At 39.4% G+C, this 20945-nt stretch overlaps 1 protein-coding gene and 1 pseudogene across 1 annotated transcript; both read left to right on the top strand.

Moving 5' to 3' along the window:
- The first annotated feature begins 6654 nt into the window (after positions 1 to 6654).
- LOC121754696 lies at positions 6655 to 15909 on the top strand (annotated as a pseudogene).
- An 889-nt stretch (positions 15910 to 16798) lies between these two features.
- LOC121755706 lies at positions 16799 to 19534 on the top strand. The gene is made up of 2 exons (XM_042151070.1): positions 16799 to 17216; positions 19033 to 19534. Exons 1-2 carry the CDS (start codon positions 16857 to 16859, stop codon positions 19240 to 19242), a joined length of 570 nt encoding a protein of 189 aa, XP_042007004.1. The 5' UTR covers positions 16799 to 16856; the 3' UTR covers positions 19243 to 19534.
- Positions 19535 to 20945: the final 1411 nt, after the last annotated feature.

The raw sequence follows: 20945 nt of genomic DNA, 5'->3' as shown, positions 1-20945 counted from the left end.
ACGTTGGAGGCCAGAGACTCACACGTTTCACTTTCCAGTCGGTGAAGCGACTGTGACACTGGAAGACGTGGAGGTCTTATGGGGCCTGAAAGTTGATGGAGAGGCTCTGACAACTTACATCCCCCCGACGGACGCGGGATATTGGACGGACAGGTGTATGGATTTTCTAGGATTCATACCGGAAGCATCCGAGTTGAAGGAAATGGCTTTTAAGCAGACGAGCTTATCGCGCCAATTGAGGATTGAGCTGTCTAATGACCACGAACACTACATATATGCTCAGCGGGCTCGTATCTATTGTCTGCTATTACTTGGTGGTCTGATGATCCCCAACGCCACCGGAAATAAAATTCCGTTCTTCTACCTACACTTTTTCATGGATATAGAACGGTGTTCTACATATAGCTGGGGTGGGGCGACGCTTGCTTGCTTGTACCACAATTTGTGTGAAGCGGCCGTTGGTCAGAGGACGGATGTAGGGGGAGCCTTAACTCTATTACAACTTTGGGCTTGGGAGAGAATCCCAAATATTAGACCGAGGATGCTAGATCCCGTGCATACAGACTATCTACCATGTGCAAGCGCGTAAGTTGTTCATTAATTGCGTTTTTAAACTTAATGTTCATCAATTTTCGTGTTCTTCGCTCATAATTTAAATTTTTTAGATGGAATGGCCCGGCGTCATATGTAAAAGCACCCGGACATTGTGTTGAAAATTTCCGAGATCAGTTCTCCATGATGCATCCTAATCAGGTACTTCATATATTTATAAAATGTTTTTGGTTTTTTGTTTTTTGTTTTTATGGAAATTATTTTGAAAAATTTGTATCACATGTAGTTTATTTGGAGGCCTTATCTCCACCGGGAGTTGCCGGAAAGTTGTGATGCCGGTCGTCCTATATGGATGTCGATCACAACGCTTATTTGTTGGAATCTGGCTGAGCCACACCTGCCACACCGAGTGTTGCGCCAATTCGGGATTGTCCAACCGTATATCCCGGATCTCCCCCGGTTCCACGGTTCTGATTTTTTGAAACAGGATCGCCGTGGAAAAGCTGGTCGGAATTGGGTTCAATGGCACGCCAATTATATACAGGAGTGGGACAACAGACACTTTACGATATGGACTGATCTGGAGGACAGTACTGAGCCTGTTGCAACGGAAGAATATATGAATTGGTTTCGCCAGATCACTGTGGTGTATTTAACCAAACCCGGCGTGCATGCTGAAGAGGGATTCCAAGAAACCGCATCTTCTCATAACTTTACGGTACATTATTCATACTTAACTAAACCCTGATTACTTATTCAAATTCATATTATGATATGTACTTAACTTTGAAAAATTGTAGGTGGAGACGCTTCACAAAATACGTCACTATCTAAGTGGTCGAGCTGCGACAGGACATTTCTGTCCGGATATGGAAACCATTTCGAGGATGGTTGAAGAAGGACTGCAGATATCCGGGGAGCCTCAGCTGATGGACTACCCTCCTTCGCAGCGCTCTGCAATGGACGTGGACGTACCCATAAGGCAAAAGGCAAAACGACGAACCAAGCAGAAAACCGTCCGCGGAGAGTCGTCATCTCAGTTCGTACACGACTCCGATGACGATTTTGAGGACCCACCTCCACCGAGCTCTGCACTTCGAGGCCGTCATTCTATTAGCCATACCGGTGGTACCGGAGAAGATATTGGCCTCAGTGATGTCCCCGCTTCTCCACCGCGGTCGTCTGTGCAGGAGGATCTTGAGAACGCTGTTGTTCAAGATACTCCTCCCTCAAGGATCCCTAGATCTACATCTACTATTGGGAAGGGGATACGGCGTCTGTTTATGCGGAAACGTCGTGACGATTGAACTAATTTGAACTCTTGATATTACTGTAATTTGATATTGATGTTTTTTTCATTTGATTTGAACTCATTGATTTTAAGTCTTTATGATTAAGTATTTGGATGTCTGAATTATTATTTCCTAGTAGAAATGAAAATGAAAACAGGCAAATAAAGAGATATTGGCGTTTTTGTGAATGTAAGTCTTTGTGAAAAACGCCAATGCTATTGCCGTTTTTAAGTTAGTTTATATTTTTGCCCGTTTTGTCTACGACGAATGCGGACATTCTGAACAAACACGCCATTCCCGTTGGCGTTTTTAATAAGACGCCATTCTCGTTGGCGTGTTATTTAAAAACGCCATTCCCGCAGGCGGCCGAGGTGCCGAGCAGGCGGCTGAGGTGCCGAGCAGGCGGCTGAGGCGTTTTTAATAAGACGCCATTGCCGTTGGCGTGTTATTTAAAAACGCCAACGCCATTGGCGTTTTTAAGTTAGTTTTTTCGTTGCTCGTTTTTTCTACGCCGAAAGCGGACATTCTGAACAAACACGCCAGTCCCGTTGGCGTGTTTCAGTAATAACACGCCATTCACGTTGGCGTTTTAAAGTGAAAAGACGCCAATTAAGTAGGCGTCTCTTCAAACACGCCACTCACATCGGCGTGTCCTATAAAAAAACGCTCCCACAGCTAAGAGTTTTTAATCATTTCATCATTATTCAATATATAAGTACATACAAATATTACCCTATACATTAGTCCAAATCTTGCTAAATACAGAAATCCAATATTACACAATGCATACGTTCAATTGTCTCGTCTTTTCCGCGTAAAAAAGCTACGGATCCCCTTCCCGATTCTGGCGGTTGAGAGTCTAGACGGAGGAGTCTCTCGCACAACGACATTCTCTAAATCAACCCCAAAATATTCGTCTCGCACAGAAGACCGAGGTGGAGAATGTGGGACATCACTGAGACCGATGTGTTCGCCTGTACCACCAGTGTGGCTGACAGAGTGACGACCTCGAACTGCAGATCTTGGTGGAGGTGGAGGCATAAAATCGTGATCGACATCATCAGTGTGACTGACAGAATGACGACCTCGAACTGCATATCTTGGTGGAGGTGGAGGCAAAGAATCGTCAGCGGCATCATCTATCAACTGATTATCCATCCTTGGTGGAGGTGGATGCAAAAAATCGTCAGCGGCATCATCTACCAACTGAGTATCCATCCTTGAATGAGCATTCGGGCAGTTGCGCCTGTCGTGACCTGGTTGACGGCAATGTTTACATCGGCGTCGGGCTCGTGGCTGGTCAGCTTCACGGACATCCATCTGATTAGGAATCCTAGTAGTACGGTATCGACCGCGACTTTTAGGCATTAACTGAGCTCGTGAACATTGCAAAGTCCATTCAGGCACGGCCCAATAATCTTGGTGTCTTGGTGGATTGAACACCGTAGAATATTGGTGTACCCAAACACTTGTGCGGTATACGGGATCAACAAGCGACAGCATGTTGTCGTTTCTAAAACGCGCAACTGCCGCTGCATGTGAACATGGAAGTCTCCACATCTGCCACTTTTGACATTTGCAGTGCGAGTCCAAGTACTTTACCTTCCACTTATTAGCGCCCTTTCCACCAATTCGACGCTTTGTTCGAACCACATAATGCCCTGCAATTGTGTTGGGTGCTCTCACATTATGCAATTGACCTTTTGCATCATTTTTGCACACCTTTTCATGCGCCCACGGGGTAAGTGGTGTGGCACACTGTGTTGATGCAATTGACCGGTCATTGAACCATTCTATTGTCCTCCAGAATATCATATCAATGCAAGCTTTAATTGGGAGTTGTCTTGCGCCTCTCAACACATTGTTGTAAGATTCCACCATATTAGTGGAAACCTCACCCCATCTTTTGTGTTTGTCATACGCCAGATTCCATTTTTCTAACTCCACGGCATCAAGGTACTGCAAAGCCTCGTTGTTGACGTTTCGAAGTAAACGACGTCTGATCTTAAACTTGCGCTTCTTGGTAGCAATACCAATTTTCCAAACAAGTCTTTTGACCATGATACCTTTGTGATTCTGCAAAACATTCTTTCTAACATGTACCAAGCAAAATCTGTGATGACCCACATTGGGTTCTTCTTTCCATATGGGAGAATTCATTGCATCTATGATTCCCACATGCCTATCAGATATGACACATATTTCATGCTTTGCTACATGAAGTCTAATGCGTTCCATAAACCAATTCCAACTTTCTTTGGTTTCCTCATCAACAATGGCATATGCAACAGGCAAACATTTCTTATTAGCATCAAATCCAACGGCAATAAGAATTTTACCTCGACATCGTCCACGTAGATGAGTTCCATCAACCGTTAAAACTGGTTTGCATAGTTGAAAAGCCTCCACAGCTGGTCCAAAAGCCCAGAATACGTACTTGAATACCTTGTTCATACCATTGCTTAATATGTCATCGTGCATCCATTCCACAATTGTGCCAGGATTTTGTCTTTGCACTTCATTCAAATAAGCTGGTAAAACTTTGAACGACCACTCCCATCCACCGTATACAAGCTCAATCGCTGTCCTCCGAGCATACCATGCTTTCTTGTAACTAACTTTGACATGAAATCTATTTTCAATATCCGCCACAATTGCTTTTACCTTGTAGCAAGGATCGTTTTCTATCTGATGGCGAACACTCAACGCTATCATACCCGACGAAAGATTAGCGTGACCATTATAGTTACGATCCCCCATGCAAGTATGAGCAGTGCTGAACACTCTAATTTGCCAGTGTTCATCATGCTTCCTCAGTGTTGCTCGGCACTCCCACAAACATGGCGGTAAGGACTTATCTTTCGGATTTCCCTGTGGCCACTTACAAACTGCATGCCATCTCTTTCCTTTACTTTCAACAACTGTATATTGTCGGATTTTTTCCAAATGCCAATGAGTCACAGCTGCCTTCAATTCCAACTTCGTTCTAAATTTAGTATGCAAACCGACATTGGTAGGATCCTTTTCACTCCAATAATGCACACTGGGATCATCACGCTCAAAGTTTTTGGGATCAAAACTATCATATGGACCTGGTAAGGTGCGAAAGTAGTTGATTCCAGGCTGTGGGAACTGTGGAACTACTCTTCCTCCAACTGCCCTTCCACCAACTGATGTTTCTCCAACTGCTGTTTCTCCAAGTGGAATGGATGGTCTTGAAGCAACAAATTGCTCATCATCCGACGGATCACCATCTGAGTCTGTACTAACCGTGTCGGAATCTTCAGAATTATAAGGTGATTGTGGATCAAGAAAGTCGGCTTTATCAGGACCTATTATGTCCTCCACCACATCACAATTGTCACGATCCCCTAAATGCACGCCTCCAGCTTCAAAATCTTGTGTTGCAGCTAAATATGGTTCTTCGGCTCTCGTAGACGTACCAACATCAAAATCTTGTGTTGCAGCAAAATATGGTTCTTGGGCTCTCGTTGACGTACCAGCATCATAACTTATGACATGATGACTATGATGTTGAGTAATTGCCGAATACTCAACATATAATTCAATTACACCTCCAATAACCATACTCTCACTAAACATTAGTTGCATGCATACTTCTTCTAGTTGAACACCTATAAACGTGACTCCGGATCCAAAGCATATAGTACGTTTCCATATTATTTGAATATTGTTTTCATATATGCTTATCCCCATCCTTTCACAAATTTTTTCCACAAGGTCATCGTACGAAATTGTTTCATCCAACATAATGAATCCTTTAGCAAAAGGAGGATCATACGAAATAACTGCTCCGGGAATTATCTTTCCACCCCAATATAAATTGACACACCACGTCATACTATCTGCAATAATGTAAAACACAAATAAATATGTATTATTTTTACATTCATCATTATGTAGAGTCAGCCAAAAAATTGACAAAATAATTCTATTAAATACACTACAATATGTATTATCATAACAATCCATAAAATATACTATAACATATAATAGCATAACAATTGGTCAAAATATTTCCATTAAAATATATACTATCATAATAATCCATCAAAATATTAGTGTACCCATAATAATTGGTCAAACTATTATATTAATTACACTACAATATATATTATCACAACAATCAATCAAATATTGGAAGACTAATGTTTAGAAGAATGAGTCTAAAATTTGATATACTAACCGATTAGAAGGACTAATGGTTGAAAGAATTAGCCAAATTCAAAATATCCACGCTTAAATCCACCACCGGGTCGACCCGAGCGAAAGGTTTTTATGCGTTTGGGAAGGGTTTTCGCGTTTTGGGGAGGGAAAGTGTTTAGGGTCGCGATGTTGGGGGAGATCTGATAAGGATATGGTTCAACAGAAACACGCCGCTCAAATTGGCGTTTTTAAGCATAACACGCCAACCTCAGTGGCGTTTTTATTAATTAAACACGCCAACTACATTGGCGTTTTACCTGGTATACACGCCAACTTCATTGGCGTTTTTTCCCGTCGCTGTATTTGGCGAAAATACACCTCCAATACGACGCGAAGATAAACGCCAATGAGGTTGGCGTTTTTACTAATAGAAACGCCAATGTGGTTGGCGTTTTTCCCATTTTTGGAATAGATAACAAAATGGGTACATTTACGTAATCTTTAGTGTAAAGTGCCCCATAAACCCGATTTTCCCCTCTCTCTCCATCTCTTACTTATTCCCTCTCTCCCAATTACGGACATACATAGACATTCATCACTTTATCTCCGTCTCGCTCGTTAGCCTCGTGGGGCCGTGGTGAGTCTTCTTGAATTGGTTCCGCTTCTACGAATTAATCGATACGTGATTATTCCTGATTGTTTGTGAAGTGTGTTTATGTCTTAATTTTTCAATCTGCTTTTTTTTTGGATTCGGTTTCAAATGACGGCTGAATGTTGATGTTGAGAATAGCTTTTTGGTTAGGGGTTTCTATAAAGGAAAAATTCGTTGTTTTAAGCTCGCGCGTTTCAGTGAGGAGTGATCACTGATCCTCTCTGGATGGGCTTTCGCAGGGATTGTGTTGATTTGGGGCGGACTTGATTTGTCGAAACTACAATTGAAGTAATCTGATGGGGAGGAAGAAACCTACAGCTCGCGATGAGGAGAGCGCCCCTGCTGGGGCTGGTAAATCAAAGAAGAAGGGATTTGTGATTGCTGATGATGAGTACTTTATGGGAATTTAATCTGAGGAAACTGCTATTCCGGAAGAGAAGGTTGCTACCCCCAAAAAGAAGGGCAAGAAAGGGGGTCCGAAGAATGCGGCGTTGAATGATGATGATGAAGAAGAGGTGGATGCTGTCATTGGAGATGAGGAAGAGGATGATGCTACTGCAATCAAATTTGGTGGAAAAAAGAAGGCAAAGGCAACGAAGAGTGGAAATAGCAGCAGTTTTAGTGCTTTTGGGTTGCTAGGAGAAGATGACGATGTAAATGATTTTGAAAGTAAGGAAGAAGATAACGATGATGATGAAGTGCCTGAAATTTCTTTTTCTGGGAAGAAGAAAGCCTCCAAGAGTAAGAAGAGTGGTGACAATGTCTCTTCTGCCTTTGAATTGCTTGACGAAGAGGAGGAGGGCGGAGATAAAGATGAGAGTCCCAAAGAGGAAGACGGTGATGTTAGTATTGCTTTTACTGGTAAAAAGAAGAAGTCATCAAAGGGCTCAAAGAAGGCATCATTCAGTTCTGCTCTGCTTGGTGAAGATAATGATGATGGTGCATCTGTTTCGAAGGTCGATGATGATTTGCAAGAAGGTAGTGTTGATGATCAGGAGGAAGATATTTTTGCAGTTAAATTTTCAGGCAAAAAAAACCTTCGAAAAAGAAGAATATTAATGATAACACTGCAGCTGGAATTGGAATTGGTGATGCACCATCTGAAATTGTTGAGCCGAATCAACATGGTGGTGACTCTAAAGATAAAAACCCAAACGGTGAAGATGTAACTTCGAAAAACAAAAAAAAAGAAAAAGAAAGGTGGGAAAAATCTTCAAGATGAAGAAGAAGACATAGACAAGATCCTGGCTGAACTTGGTGCTGGACCTTCTGCTTCTAAACCTGTTCAAGATTCTGCTGCAGCTCCAGTTGCACCTCCTCCAGAGGAGAAGTTACAGAACCAACCTGCCGAACAAGAGGAGGCTGAAGAGGAGGGACCTGTGGAGACTGTAACGTCGAAGAAGAAGAAAAAGAAGGACAAAGAGAAAGAGAAGAAGGCATCTGCGCCTGCAGCAGAAGAAAAAGCAGAAGAAACCCAAAATGAGACAAATAGTAAAGTAACTAGTAAGAAAGTCCCAAAGCATGTCAGGGAGATGCAGGAGAGACTTGCCAAACTTAAGGAGGCCGAAGAGAGGAAAAAACACGAAGAAGAAGAAGAAGAAGAAGAAGAAGAAGAAGAAGAAGAAGAAGAAGAAGAAGAGTTGAGAAAAGAAGAAGAGGAAAGGCTTAAACAAGAAGAACTAGAAAGATTAGCTGAAGGGAAAAAGCGCTTAAAGAAGGCTTAAGAAAAAAGCGGAAGTAAAGCTTCTGACAGGGAAGCAAAAGGAAGAGGCTCGGAGGTTGGAGGCAATGAGGAAGCAAATACTAGCTAATGCAAAATTGGATATACCCACTGGGGAATCTTCCGGAGCACCTGCTAAGAGACCTCTGGACCAGAAGAAATAATCGAAGCCCCAAAACCAATCCAATGGAGCAGCCATTTCAGAAAATGGGGAGACCACAGATGCAAACGAGTTGGATTCTGTTGAGGCAGAGAATGTTGAGGAAGTTGAGTCCCCGAATGCACAGGATAAAGCTGAGGTAACTGATGTTGTTGAAGACAATGGAGTTGATGAAGAAGAAGAGGAAGATGATGATGAAGAGTGGGATGCTAAAAGTTGGGATGATGCTGACTTGAAATTGCCAGGAGATAAGTGTATTTGCAGACGAAGAAGTTGATTCAGAACCTGAACCCTTGCCCAAGAGGATATGAAGAACACACGGACTGTTCCTCAAGATGCTGAGCCGATTACAAGCAAGCCAGTAGTCTTGGCTGATAAACTGCCTTCAGTGACGCCACCGAAATCAGTGGATGTTCAGAAGAAGTCTGTGCCGGAGGGCAATGAAAATGACAACAAGAAGAATTCTGCTAATCCAGAAAAGAAGAGCAAGAAAGAAGTAACTGATGATCAGCCTGTTCAGAATGAACAAAACCTTCGGTCTCCTATATGTTGTATTATGGGTCACGTCGATACTGGAAAAACAAAGTTACTTGATTGTATTAGAGGTACAAACGTCCAAGAAGGCGAGGCAGGTGGGATTACACAGCAAATCGGAGCGACCTATTTCCCCGCTGAGAATATACGTGAGAGAACAAAGGAACTGAAAGCTGATGCAAAGCTTAATGTCCCTGGCTTGTTAGTGATTGATACCCCTGGACATGAATCGTTCACCAATTTGCGTTCTAGAGGATCAGGATTATGTGATCTTGCTATTTTGGTTGTTGATATAATGCATGGGTTGGAACCACAGACAATTGAATCACTCAATCTTTTGAAAATGAGAAATACAGACTTTCTTATTGCCTTGAACAAAGTGAGTCATCTTGTATCTTAGCATTGTTGTATTCTCCCTACCCATGCTGTTCCACTATTTTCATTTGGTATTTTCTGTTTGGCAATACAGGTAGAGAGACTTTATGGATGGAAGTCTTGCCGCAATGCACCAATAGGAAAGGCAATAAGGCAACAATCAAAAGATGTCATGATCGAATTCAACATGAGGCTAACTCAGGTCATATTTGTCTCTTACCCAATGTTATGGATGGCGTATGGCGGCTTACGGCGGTGAGCCCAAAAGCCGCCACAGGGGTATGGCGTATCAGTATGGCGGGATATGGCGGTCAATAAATAAATTAATAAAATATTAGTAATATATGTATATATAAATTCAAAAAATTAGAAAATAATAAAAATTGTAATATATCAAGTTATCAACTATTAAAACAATAAATAAAGCATAAAGGCATAAGCAATTATATAATATGCCTACCATAATAAATCTTAGTTCAACAATCAAAATATAAAGTCATCATCACAAATTCATAATACATATCAAATCTCAATTAAAACCATCCTCAATCATCACCATCCCCAACATAGTCATCCTCCACAAGATAGTTATCCTCATCCTCATCGATATCATCGTCCTCCAACGAAGTAGATCCTTCTTCTTCATCCCCAACTTCTTCATCTTCCAATTCTTCATCCACAAGCTCTCTTTCTTCAATCACTGTCGCCAATCTCCCTTTCCCTAATTTGCCTTTCCCTTTTCTAGATGTGGTTGTGGTTCTTGAGGCTTTCCTAGAACTTGATGATGTAGAAGCTTCTTTTCTTTTCTTAGACCTAGTATATGTGATATAGGCTCTCCAATCCCCGACCACTAGTAGACAGTATCCCAATCAAGTGAATCTCCATCAAAAACTCTTATCACTGCCTTCACCATCAGCACCATCCAACTCTCCAACCAACCACTCATTACAGTGATCAATGTAATCGAGTGAAATAGGATCAAGTGTATGTCTTTTGTCGTACCTCTCATTCAAATTTTGGTTTATATTTTACGTAAACCAAATCATGCATCTTTTGATGCTCGAGCCTATTTCTCTTTTTCGAATGAATCTGTCACATAAATATAATAATAGGTTTGTAATACTTCCACCCCGGATCAGTTCTAGTAGAAATACTAGAATCTGCACCACTAGCCGCTGTTTATGTGGCTTCTTCTCCGTTAGACATTGTTGCAAATGGCAATAACTGTATTTCAAAAGATAGAAGCATGCTTTTTAATTACTAAATCTACTGCAATTACTAAATTTATAAAAATAGAAGTATGATAAAAATCTGCACAGCTACACCTTAATTAAAAATGTGATCCTAATTAAAAATCTGCACAACTACACCTTAATTAAAAATGTGACCCTAATTATAAAAATCTGATTCTAATTAAAAATCTGACCCTAATTCCTAATTAAAATGGCATGCAAATTAGAAAATTTGGTACAATTTCGGTTAGCTTCAAAATCTGGGCAGTGGGCTGCTCTAGACGGACCGGCGGACCGGCGGGCGGCGGCGACGTGACTAGGGCAGTGGGACTGGGGGCGCAGTAGGTTGGGTTTGTTTGAGAGGGAAAGAGATACTATGAAAAAAACCCTAGATTTTGACTTGATTGGTGCGTAGCAAGCTCTAGATGGCCGCTTTTTAATAACATTGACCTAGGATAAGCTAAACACATCTCCAAAGCTCTACTCACTAACTTATCACCACTACTAAGTTGCGTAGCAAGCTTTAGATTAGTTTCTTCAATTGTCAAACACGATAATTAAATCATAAATTAACTTAATGCCCACACGGAAGCGCAGCAGACACCAAACGCCATTGCCACGAGCTGCCACAAAACTTTTTTATGGCGACCGCCATTTGCCGCCATGAGTAAGGCGCCATGGCGGTGCCATGGCAGTTATGGCGTCACTTTTGGTTGGGCTGCCCCAAACCTCAGCCCAATTACCAAATAACACGGTCCAAATGATTTTTAACCCCTAACCCGGCCCAAATAATGAAATAAAATGGCAATTAAGTCAAAATCTAGGATTCTTTTCATATATCTCTTTCCCTCTCAAACTAACCCAACCTGCTGCGCCTCCAGTCCCACTGCCCTAGTCGCCGCCGCCCGCCGGTCCATCTAGAGCAGCCCACTGCCCAGATTTTGAAGTAACCGAAATTGTACCAGATTTTCTAATTTGCATGCCCTTTTAATTATCAATTTTCTAATTTGCATGCCATTTTAATTAGGAATTAGGGTCAGATTTTCAATTAGGATCAGATTTTTATAATTAGGGTCAGATTTTTAATTAAGGTGTAGCTGTGCAGATTTTTAATTAAGATCACATTTTTAATTCAGGTGTAGCTGTGCAGATTTTTATCATACTTCTATTTTTATAAATTTAGTAATTGCAGTAGATTTAGTAATTAAAAAGCATGCTTCTATCTTTTGAAATACAGTTATTGCCATTTGCAACAATGTCTAACGGAGAAGATGCCACATCAACAGCGGCTAGTGGTACAGATTCTAGTATTTCTACTAGAACTGATCCGGGGTGGAAGTATTACAAACCTATTATTATATTTATGTGACAGATTCATTCGAAAAAGAGAAATAGGCCCGAGCATCAAAAGATGCATGATTTGGTTTACGTAAAAGATAACCAAAAATTGAATGAGAGGTACGACAAAAGACATACACTCGATCCTATTTCACTCGATTACATTGATCACTGTAATGAGTGGTTGGTTGGAGAGTTGGATGGTGAAGGCAGTGATAGAGTTTTTGATGGAGATTCACTTGATTGGGATACTGTCTACGTCGTCGGGGATTGGAGAGCCTATCACATATACTAGGTCAAAGAAAAGAAGCTTCTACATCATCAAGTTCTAGGAAAGCCTCAAGAACCACAACCACATCTAGAAAAGGGAAAGGCCAATTAGGGAAAGGCAGATTGGCGACGGTGGTTGAAGAAAGAGAGCTTGTGGATGAAGAATTGGAAGATGAAGAAGAAGGATCTACTTCGTTGGAGGACGATGATATCGATGAGGATGACTATGTTGGTGATGATTGAGGATGGTTTTAATTTAGATTTGATATGTATTATGAATTTGTGATGATGACTTTATATTTTGATTGTTGAACTAAGACTTATTATGGTAGGCATATTATATAATTGCTTATGGCTTTATGCTTTATTTATTGTTATAATAGTTGATAACTTGATATATTACAATTTTTATTATTTTCTAATTTTTTGAATTTATATATACATATATTACTAATATTTTATTTATCTCCCGCCATATCCCTGTGGCGGTTTTTGGGCTCACCGCCGTAAGCCGCCACACACCATCCATAACATTGTCCTAGGTATACAATTCCCTTGAAGTGTTCAACGGATAGGGAGCGTAAAACAAACTTAATCCTCTTAAGCATAGTCTTGATTGTAGTAATCCATCGAAGTATCCCAATTCATATGCCCGAGACATATAGGAGCAATGCTTTCTTCTTATCCTATTTTCTTAATTTTGTATTTTATTTATCTTTGTTTGTTTTATCATATCTTTATCAAATTTTATTTTTTTTCAACCTCAAATTAAAAAACCTACGCCTCTTTGTGGTTCGACACTCTTTTACTACAACTACATCTGTACTCTTGCAGAAAGGTTGTTATTTTAGAGCTAATTTATTAAGCTTGTGTGTTATTAGTTCATTAATATAAAAGCTCGAAAAATACACATCACTTTGTATCTGGTTACTACGCCTTAATTTCATTCTCACAAGGCTACAAATTTCTGCAATTTCTGACTTGTTGGTGACTGGCATACAGTGGTGAGGGAGTCCCAGATTTATTGTTACTGCTGGTCCAATGGGCTCAGAAGACAATGATAAAAAGGCTTACATACAGTGAGGAAGTGCAGGTTTGTTCCCTCACCTATTGCTGCTGGAGAATGAGAAAGATACTCCAATGGAAATTCTGATCATTTATCCTCAATTTTTTCCAGTGTACTGTATTGGAGGTTAAAGTGGATGAAGGACATGAGACAACAATCGACATTGTATTAGTGAATGGCGTGCTTCGTGAAGGAGATCAAATAGTTGTTGGTGGCATGCAGGTATGAATTGAATGTTTCATTTCTATTTTGGTTCCTTTTGGGAGAAGTTATTAACAAGATTTTGCTGGCTTTTTTGTGCAGGGACCTGTTGTTACCTCAATCAGAGCTTTGCTTACACCTCACCCCATGAGGGAGCTGAGAGTCAAGGTGAAACTTCTTACTCTATTAATCTACTATTACTTGAAAAATTGGCATTGGTATGATGGACAAAATTATTGTTTCTCTTGCTTGAGTAGTTGCTACTTTACCTACTGTGTATGGAGTATTCCTAGAGTTTGTATTGGTTTTCCTTGAAATAAATGTACTAAGCTATCAACTTGGTGTATTATTTTGCTTTGAAATAAATAGATATTATACTGTTATGGTGCTGTGATCAAAGCATACATGTGGAAGTGATAGTTTCATTAAATTACTTATGTATAACATTGGACCAGTTATTGAATTTGACAATTTGTTTATATCTTTCCAGGGAACATATTTGCATCACAAAGAAATCAAGGCTGCCCAGGGTATCAAGATTGCTGCGCAGGTAACTGTGTCTCATTCTCATAGCTCCCCTGAACTCAAAAAGTTGAAAATTGAAGACAATTAATTTAGAAAAGGATGCTATTAGTTACTCTTAGGAAGTATGAACACAGAGTGGCATTAACACACTTGCTTTCTTAATGAATTCCTGTAAACATAAATTTGCTAAGATATGGCAGTACAACATTGGTTTTCCATTTTAAAGTTCTCAATTGAACTGCAGTATAAACTGCTTACCATTATTGGGTTCTAACTTCTAAGTGTCACAACAATCCACTTTATGTGGTTATTCAACATACAAAGTTTCACCAACAGAACTTCACATTACCGCTCAATCTATGTAGTTCTGCTATCTATGCTAGCGTGTAGCTGAATATATGTTTGTTAATTGTTCAAATCAGTTTTATATTTGTTTCTCATCATTACACATTCCTTGGGCTGAGAGAATTTTTTACCTAGATGCTCCTCCCTCCTATTCTTGTATTTTGTTTTTCTTTAGGGTAAAGTAGTAAACTCAGGGAAATAGTATTGTTTATCATCAACTTGCTCCTACACGACACCACATGATTTGGGATTGGCAGATTAAACTCTATATGATACCCCTATCAGCCCAAACAAAAAGAATTGTAGCACATGAATGATGTTTTATTTTAGTTTATTTGGTGAACTCACAATTCTACATTCTTGTCCATCTCACAGATCGGAACACCTATATGTGTTCCCGGAAGAGAATTTGTCGAAATTGGTCGGATAGCTTCTATTGAAAATAATCACAGGCCTGTTGATTATGCCAAAAAAGGTCAAAAGATGGCCATTAAGGTATGAAATATTGACATTGGTAGCTTTTTGTCATCTTGTGAGAATTTTGAAATATTTGTCTGTATACTAGTAGATGTTTATTTGATTAGATGAGCACCTAAAGAGTTTTATCCAGAATTTCTAGTCTTTGTTATCAATCAATTTTTTCTTAGATATCCAATACACATCAAGAAATATAATAATCTCTGCCTTCATATTTCATCCCATTCTTAGCCTAGTGTGGCACAAAAGTTAGATAAATGTGTTCCAAGGGGTGATTGTTGAATCAGTAGGTTGATGTGATCAAGTCTTCGACCTCCATGAGTACTTCTACCTCGTGTTATGGCTCCTCTTGCAATATTAGATGCATTACTCCCAATGGTGTCTTTTTTCATATTTTTCCTGCTCTTGTAATATGTTAAGGTTTATTCTTTGCAGATAATTGGTAGCAATCCCGAGGAGCAACAGAAAATGGCTGGAAGACATTTTGAGGTGGAGGACGAGCTTGTAAGCAAGATCTCCAGAAAATCACTTGATGCACTCAAAGAAAACTACGCGGTTTGTACATTTGATATTACTCTACTACTTGCATTATACAAGTAATCCTCACTTCCTTTCCATTGATGTGCAGGACGATCTGTCAACTGAAGAAAAGAGATTGCTTTTCAAATTGAAGAAGCTGTTCAAGATACTGTGATTTGAATATACTGGAGTTCAGTACTGCTAGGGCTGTTGCAACCAGGTTGCTGGAATAAGAGTTTGCAACAAGACAAGACAGATTTAATTTGTGGAAGGCAGTAGTTGATCAGTAAGCTTTGGGTGTTGATAGCAAATACAGTGGTTAATCAGCCTTTCCCTTTGCTCTTTTGTAAACAATTGAAATGAGAAGTACTCGTGGAGAGTTTGTGTGTCCATTCTCCCAAAATTGAGGCTTTCTGTTGTATTCTGCGCATATTTTGGGGAAATATTAAAAAGAGTTTACATGATTTCCATCCAAAGTTTCTTATAAATGTGGGAAATATTATAGTGCCAGTAAAGTTTGTAGTTTTGGATTGTAATAATCACAATTCAGGCATAAATCAAAGTTTGAAAAGAGTTTTGAGTTGGAATTCCATTCTCAACGCATTTACATGAGTGGCAAATATGATAGTGTTTGTAGTTTAAAGTTTGAGCAGTCTTCTCAGTTTCAAATTGATAAAAGGAATCAAAATTGTTAATTTGTTGTCTTATTTCTTTTTCATTTCATCTTTACTTTTGGAAATGAGTAACATCTAATTCTTTGTTTTTTTTTTGTTTTTAGGGTTCATTTCATTTTTTTTCTAAGCACAATTTATAGATGGAGAGACACCTCCAAACAAAATGCAACTGAGTGTCACTCGAGTAGAAAGACTCATAAAAAAATAGAAAGACTCATGGTTCCAAATTGCTTGAAAAAATCTTGCTCAGTTATCATTATTACAAAATGTCTCAGGCAATATAAATCTGATTTCTCAATAAAATAAATAAATATTCCATTTATTCCTCCCTTATAATTGAGTCATTTTTACATTTCGGAAAGTTTCCTCATATTTGAGTCATTTTCACATATAGTAGTAACTTTTTTTTCTTTCTTACTTTAATCTCTTTTATTTTATTTTTCTACTTTATTCTCTCTATTTTTTTTACTTTTTTATCTATTTATTTAACACAATCAACATGTCTTAATTAAACTGTGTGTTGAAAAGTTTCACCTCAACCATGGGGGAACGGAGGGAGTAATAGTTTTACAAATACTTACTCGGATTGAGTTGCATAGAAAATAATAGTGGATGTCTAATTAGGCATGGAAGATTTTAAAAAGGATTTAAATAGGATTTGACCTGAATTTATTGGAGAAAATAAAGAATATACATCGACAAAAACAAAATACTTATAAACAAAAACCATAGTAACAAACTCATCATCAGAAGAGCAATGGTTGGGATCGCAGAAATCGAAGAAACAGAGGCGACGGCGCCGCTCCTGCAGAAGGCTGCGGAGCCGGAGCCAGTTCTGAAGAAGAACCGCTCCGTCACAACCAGTGTGCCGGAGGCGGAGGTTCACATCTACAATAGAGGGAAAGGTCCCATCGATATCATCAAAGTGAGTTTGGGCGGGTGGGACCAGGACCAGCTCGAGATCCGTGAAATTCTCGACAAGTACGGCTTCAAATCGGTCTATGCCTTCACGCCTGGATCGGGCCGGGGCGTTCCGATCCGGTTCAACCCCAGGAACGGCCGCTCGATGCTCACCTACAGAGATGGCGCTCGTGTTTACATCGACGGAGAGCCTAAGGTAACAATTCTGGACTTTTTATTTATGCCTGAATTTTGGTTATTTCTGTGGAGTTACAGTTGTGTTTGGAATTTTGATCGATGTGGAAATTTCAATTTGAATACGAAGATGTGCATATCCTAATTGATTGACTTGTGGAGTTACAGTTATGTTTTTAATTTCGATCGATGTGGAAATATCGATTTGAATACGAAGATATTCTTATCCTAATTTGATTGACCTTGATTTTGATTATATATGGCTTTTTAGGTATTGGAAGTAAGTTTTACGATGGATTAATGTGGTCATGTCTCAATGCAGCTGCAATTTCTATTCGTCTGGAATATGCTATCATGATAATGTTGGAATTGAATAAAGAATGTTGATATCATCATTTTATTAAATTCATTCGTTTGGAAAAAGGTTCGTGTTGTCTGTGAATTGTGATGCATACATTGTTTGGTTACTGCTGGTGATATTATGGTCTGCTTTTCCTGATCTATAAAATTATTATGGGTGGTGGGTGCCTGATTCGGCTATTTTGTTATTACCCTCTTTAGTGTTGTTTGCTACATTAGACCTACTGTACTTGTTAAGCTAAAATGAAGGGCTTTTCGTAAATTTTTTAGAGGGTTGGACTTATCAGTTATCACCATCACGTAAAGAGAGCAATAGTGAAACTTATTTCAAGCTCAACAAGTCTAGTTCGAGGCCGAGTTTGTTGCAATTTATTTGGCAAAATTTTCACCTGTCCTTGATTAAAAAACCACAACCCTTCCTAGTAGTCATCTTCCACTCTATAGGACTATAGCCAAAGCAAAGACAATGAGATTACCTGAGCACACTAAATGGACAAAAGTTTACCTTGTTGATCAAGTGGTGATATACTTTTTGGTGGAAAGCTCAAAGGACTGCTGGGGACCAGCAATTCAGAATCAAACGAGTACATTAAGTTTTTACGTGTCTGGTTTCCAGTTTTCCAAAAGTTCGAATCAGTTTGTGCCATGATTTAATATAAATACCGCCAGAAATGCCACTTGTTGCTGTCAGTTGGACTTTTCACCATTTTCATCGATATGCATGTGTTAGATTTCTGAGGTATAGCTATAGTTTTATGTGATCATATGCAATTCTTGTTTCATAAACTTGTTTGTTACTATTAAGTGTTACCTTTTAGGTACCTTTTGAATTGTTTAACTAGTGGAAATGAATTAGAATGGAAGTGGAAGGGAAGTAAGCATGGCTCATCTACATAAATATTTACAATTTCATCTGTGTCAAAAACTGGAAGGGGTGGGAGGTTAAGATTCTTTGGAAATTGGACCTTGAAGAACATGCTCTAGTCTTATTATGTCTTCTTAACATGCATCCTAGCTCATAATCAATAACTGAATTCTATTGAGAAATGTAGAACTCATTCTTAATCAACACCAATGACAAGGGAATAACACTCTGAGTTTTTCAAACTTAAAATCTTGAAGTGCTTTTGATGATTCAAACATGATTTTATAGTATTAACTAATGTTTTACACCCTTATCATCTGCAGCCTCAAATCTGTATAATTTATCCCAGTTGGGATATCACTGTACATTTACCGAATTACACATATCAGTACCTCATACATACTCCACTTTGACGTGTGTGAGAAACATCCCCTTACTGATGTGCACTATCCAAGAGCTTTTATGGTTCTTTACTTGTTGAAATTTTAAGTTCATTTCATGCCATATGTCAAATACTTGCAAATAGCTGAACATAAAAGACTTTTGCTTCGTCTCTGAGCTTTAGCCTGTTGTGATTTAACCATTTTGGCTCATTTTATGCTTGTGAATGCAGGACTCATTGCTCAAGCCCATCACCAGAATAATATTAAGTGTAGCAATGATTACCGTCATCATAGTCTTTGCTATGAAGGAGACTCCAGCATGGGCAAAGAATCTGCAGTCCTCAGTCGGTCCAATTCCACCGTGGGTTTTAGCTTGTGTAGTTATCGTCTTCACCAGGATGCAGAAGAGAACCAAGAATTTTTTTCAAAAATACCTCTAGTCAGGCCTTCGGGCTCATCACTCGTATTTGAAAGGGACAATCTTACTTCCTGTATTATTTTCACTTGCATATCTAATGTAAGAGTACACCATGGCTTTGCTCTCAGCTAGGTTTTAATAACTTTACGAGCTACATAAATTTTGTGATGTAGGTTATTTCCACCCAACTTATATGTTAAGCAACCACTATTTGATTATACTGTGCTTGTGTAGAAGCTGAAGCTGAGAAACATTGTATACCAAAAAACAATAATTACAGGTTTCATTGAACGAGGCATTTACATTTATTGAAATCAAATTGGCCCATTTACTGCTTCTCCGTAGATTTATTGATGTGCTTGATCTAAGGTATCCACTATAGGACAGCCCCTCCCACCGCCGCCCCCCTTCTCGCACAGCCGTTTTCATAGCCGCGCCGCCTGCGTCCACCCCGTTTCCACGCAATAGGGTGCCGCGGCCCTCGCCCCACCCCTTCTTCCTCAGCCGCGTCCTCGCCCCCTTCTCGCCGAACGCCCTTCCGCCCCCGATTTTTTGTCCACTTCGGGGCGGACGCCCAGTCCACTATAGACAAGCGCGGCTTAGCCGCTTCCGGGGCGGCCGGCACGCCGCCCCTAGAGTGGATACTCTCTGCCGACTGCTGTTGCTGCCATGACACTGATGATTGGATGAAGTGGTGAAGTGATGCCGGAGAGCTCATGATCCCCGGTGATTGGAGAATGGCTATCGAAAATTAGTCGGAAAAGAGCCAACTTAGAGAGCTAAAGGAACAAAGCTTGTTGGAAGAAGTGGAAGAAATCGCCCGGTTCGTAGCTTAGTAGAATAATTGGTTACTTACTTGGCAATAATTGATTAAGAGCTGGATAAACTCAAATCTCATTTCATTTCTAAATTAGTTACGAGCCCTACAAATGTGAGTAACCGAAAGTTATAATAATCTTTAAAAACATAAAATTAAATTAACTCAGAATGATGGTTTCTCCTTTTTAATAAATGTTTCATTGTCTAACCTTCACTTTGAGATAAGAATGCCTACTTTAACATGGAGTACTACTATTTTAACTCATTTTTTTCACCTTGTTTGAACACAATTTTTTTCGTTTTTGGTCTTGTTATCACAATTTACAACCCACACAAATCAAATCATAACTATGCATACTGAGAAATTGAATAATGTCGTACATATAAAATTTTACAATGTTGTTCATTTTATGGTAGAAACTTAATAGTGTAATACAACTAAAATTTTACAATGTTCATTTTTTGGTAGTATGGGGTTCCAAATTTAATTTAATTCTACAGAAAAAAGAATTACATTCTTTAGTCTCTGTGTAAAAATGAGCGACTACGGGTGTCGAAATAGATATCGAGTATCAGAGTATTATACGATCCGTCTCGAAAATAGTCTGATACTATCAGGTACCCGATAGCCAATATATCGTGTAACGGGATAGGGTAACGAAGTATCAGAATTATTGGGTGATGGGATAGGGTAAGGAAGTGTCATTAATTATGGGTTACTCGATCGGGTCCTTGAATACCTGATCAGGTAATCATAATTTTTTAAAAAGAGTTAATATTCATTTAAATCATGAAGTTTCATCAAATTCCGGTCTGTCCATGAACTTTGAAATTGAAGTATTAAATCATAAAGTTTCAATTTTTCTCAACTGTCTCATCCATACACAAAATGTCATCTCTTAACGA

This window comes from Salvia splendens, chromosome 11 (genome assembly GCF_004379255.2).
Source record: "Salvia splendens isolate huo1 chromosome 11, SspV2, whole genome shotgun sequence".
NCBI classification, from domain to species: Eukaryota; Viridiplantae; Streptophyta; class Magnoliopsida; order Lamiales; family Lamiaceae; genus Salvia; species Salvia splendens.
The sequence above is the reverse complement of the archived record's forward strand: the minus strand, read 5'-3'. Positions and strand labels throughout refer to the sequence as shown.

Excerpts from the sequence above, each read along its gene's own strand:
- LOC121755706 (XM_042151070.1), top strand. The coding sequence starts at position 16,857 with ATGGTTGGGATCGCAGAAATCGAAGAAACAGAGGCGACGGCGCCGCTC. Across the intron at positions 17,217-19,032 it reads ACATCGACGGAGAGCCTAAG|GACTCATTGCTCAAGCCCAT; the intron begins GTAACAATTCTG and ends TTGTGAATGCAG.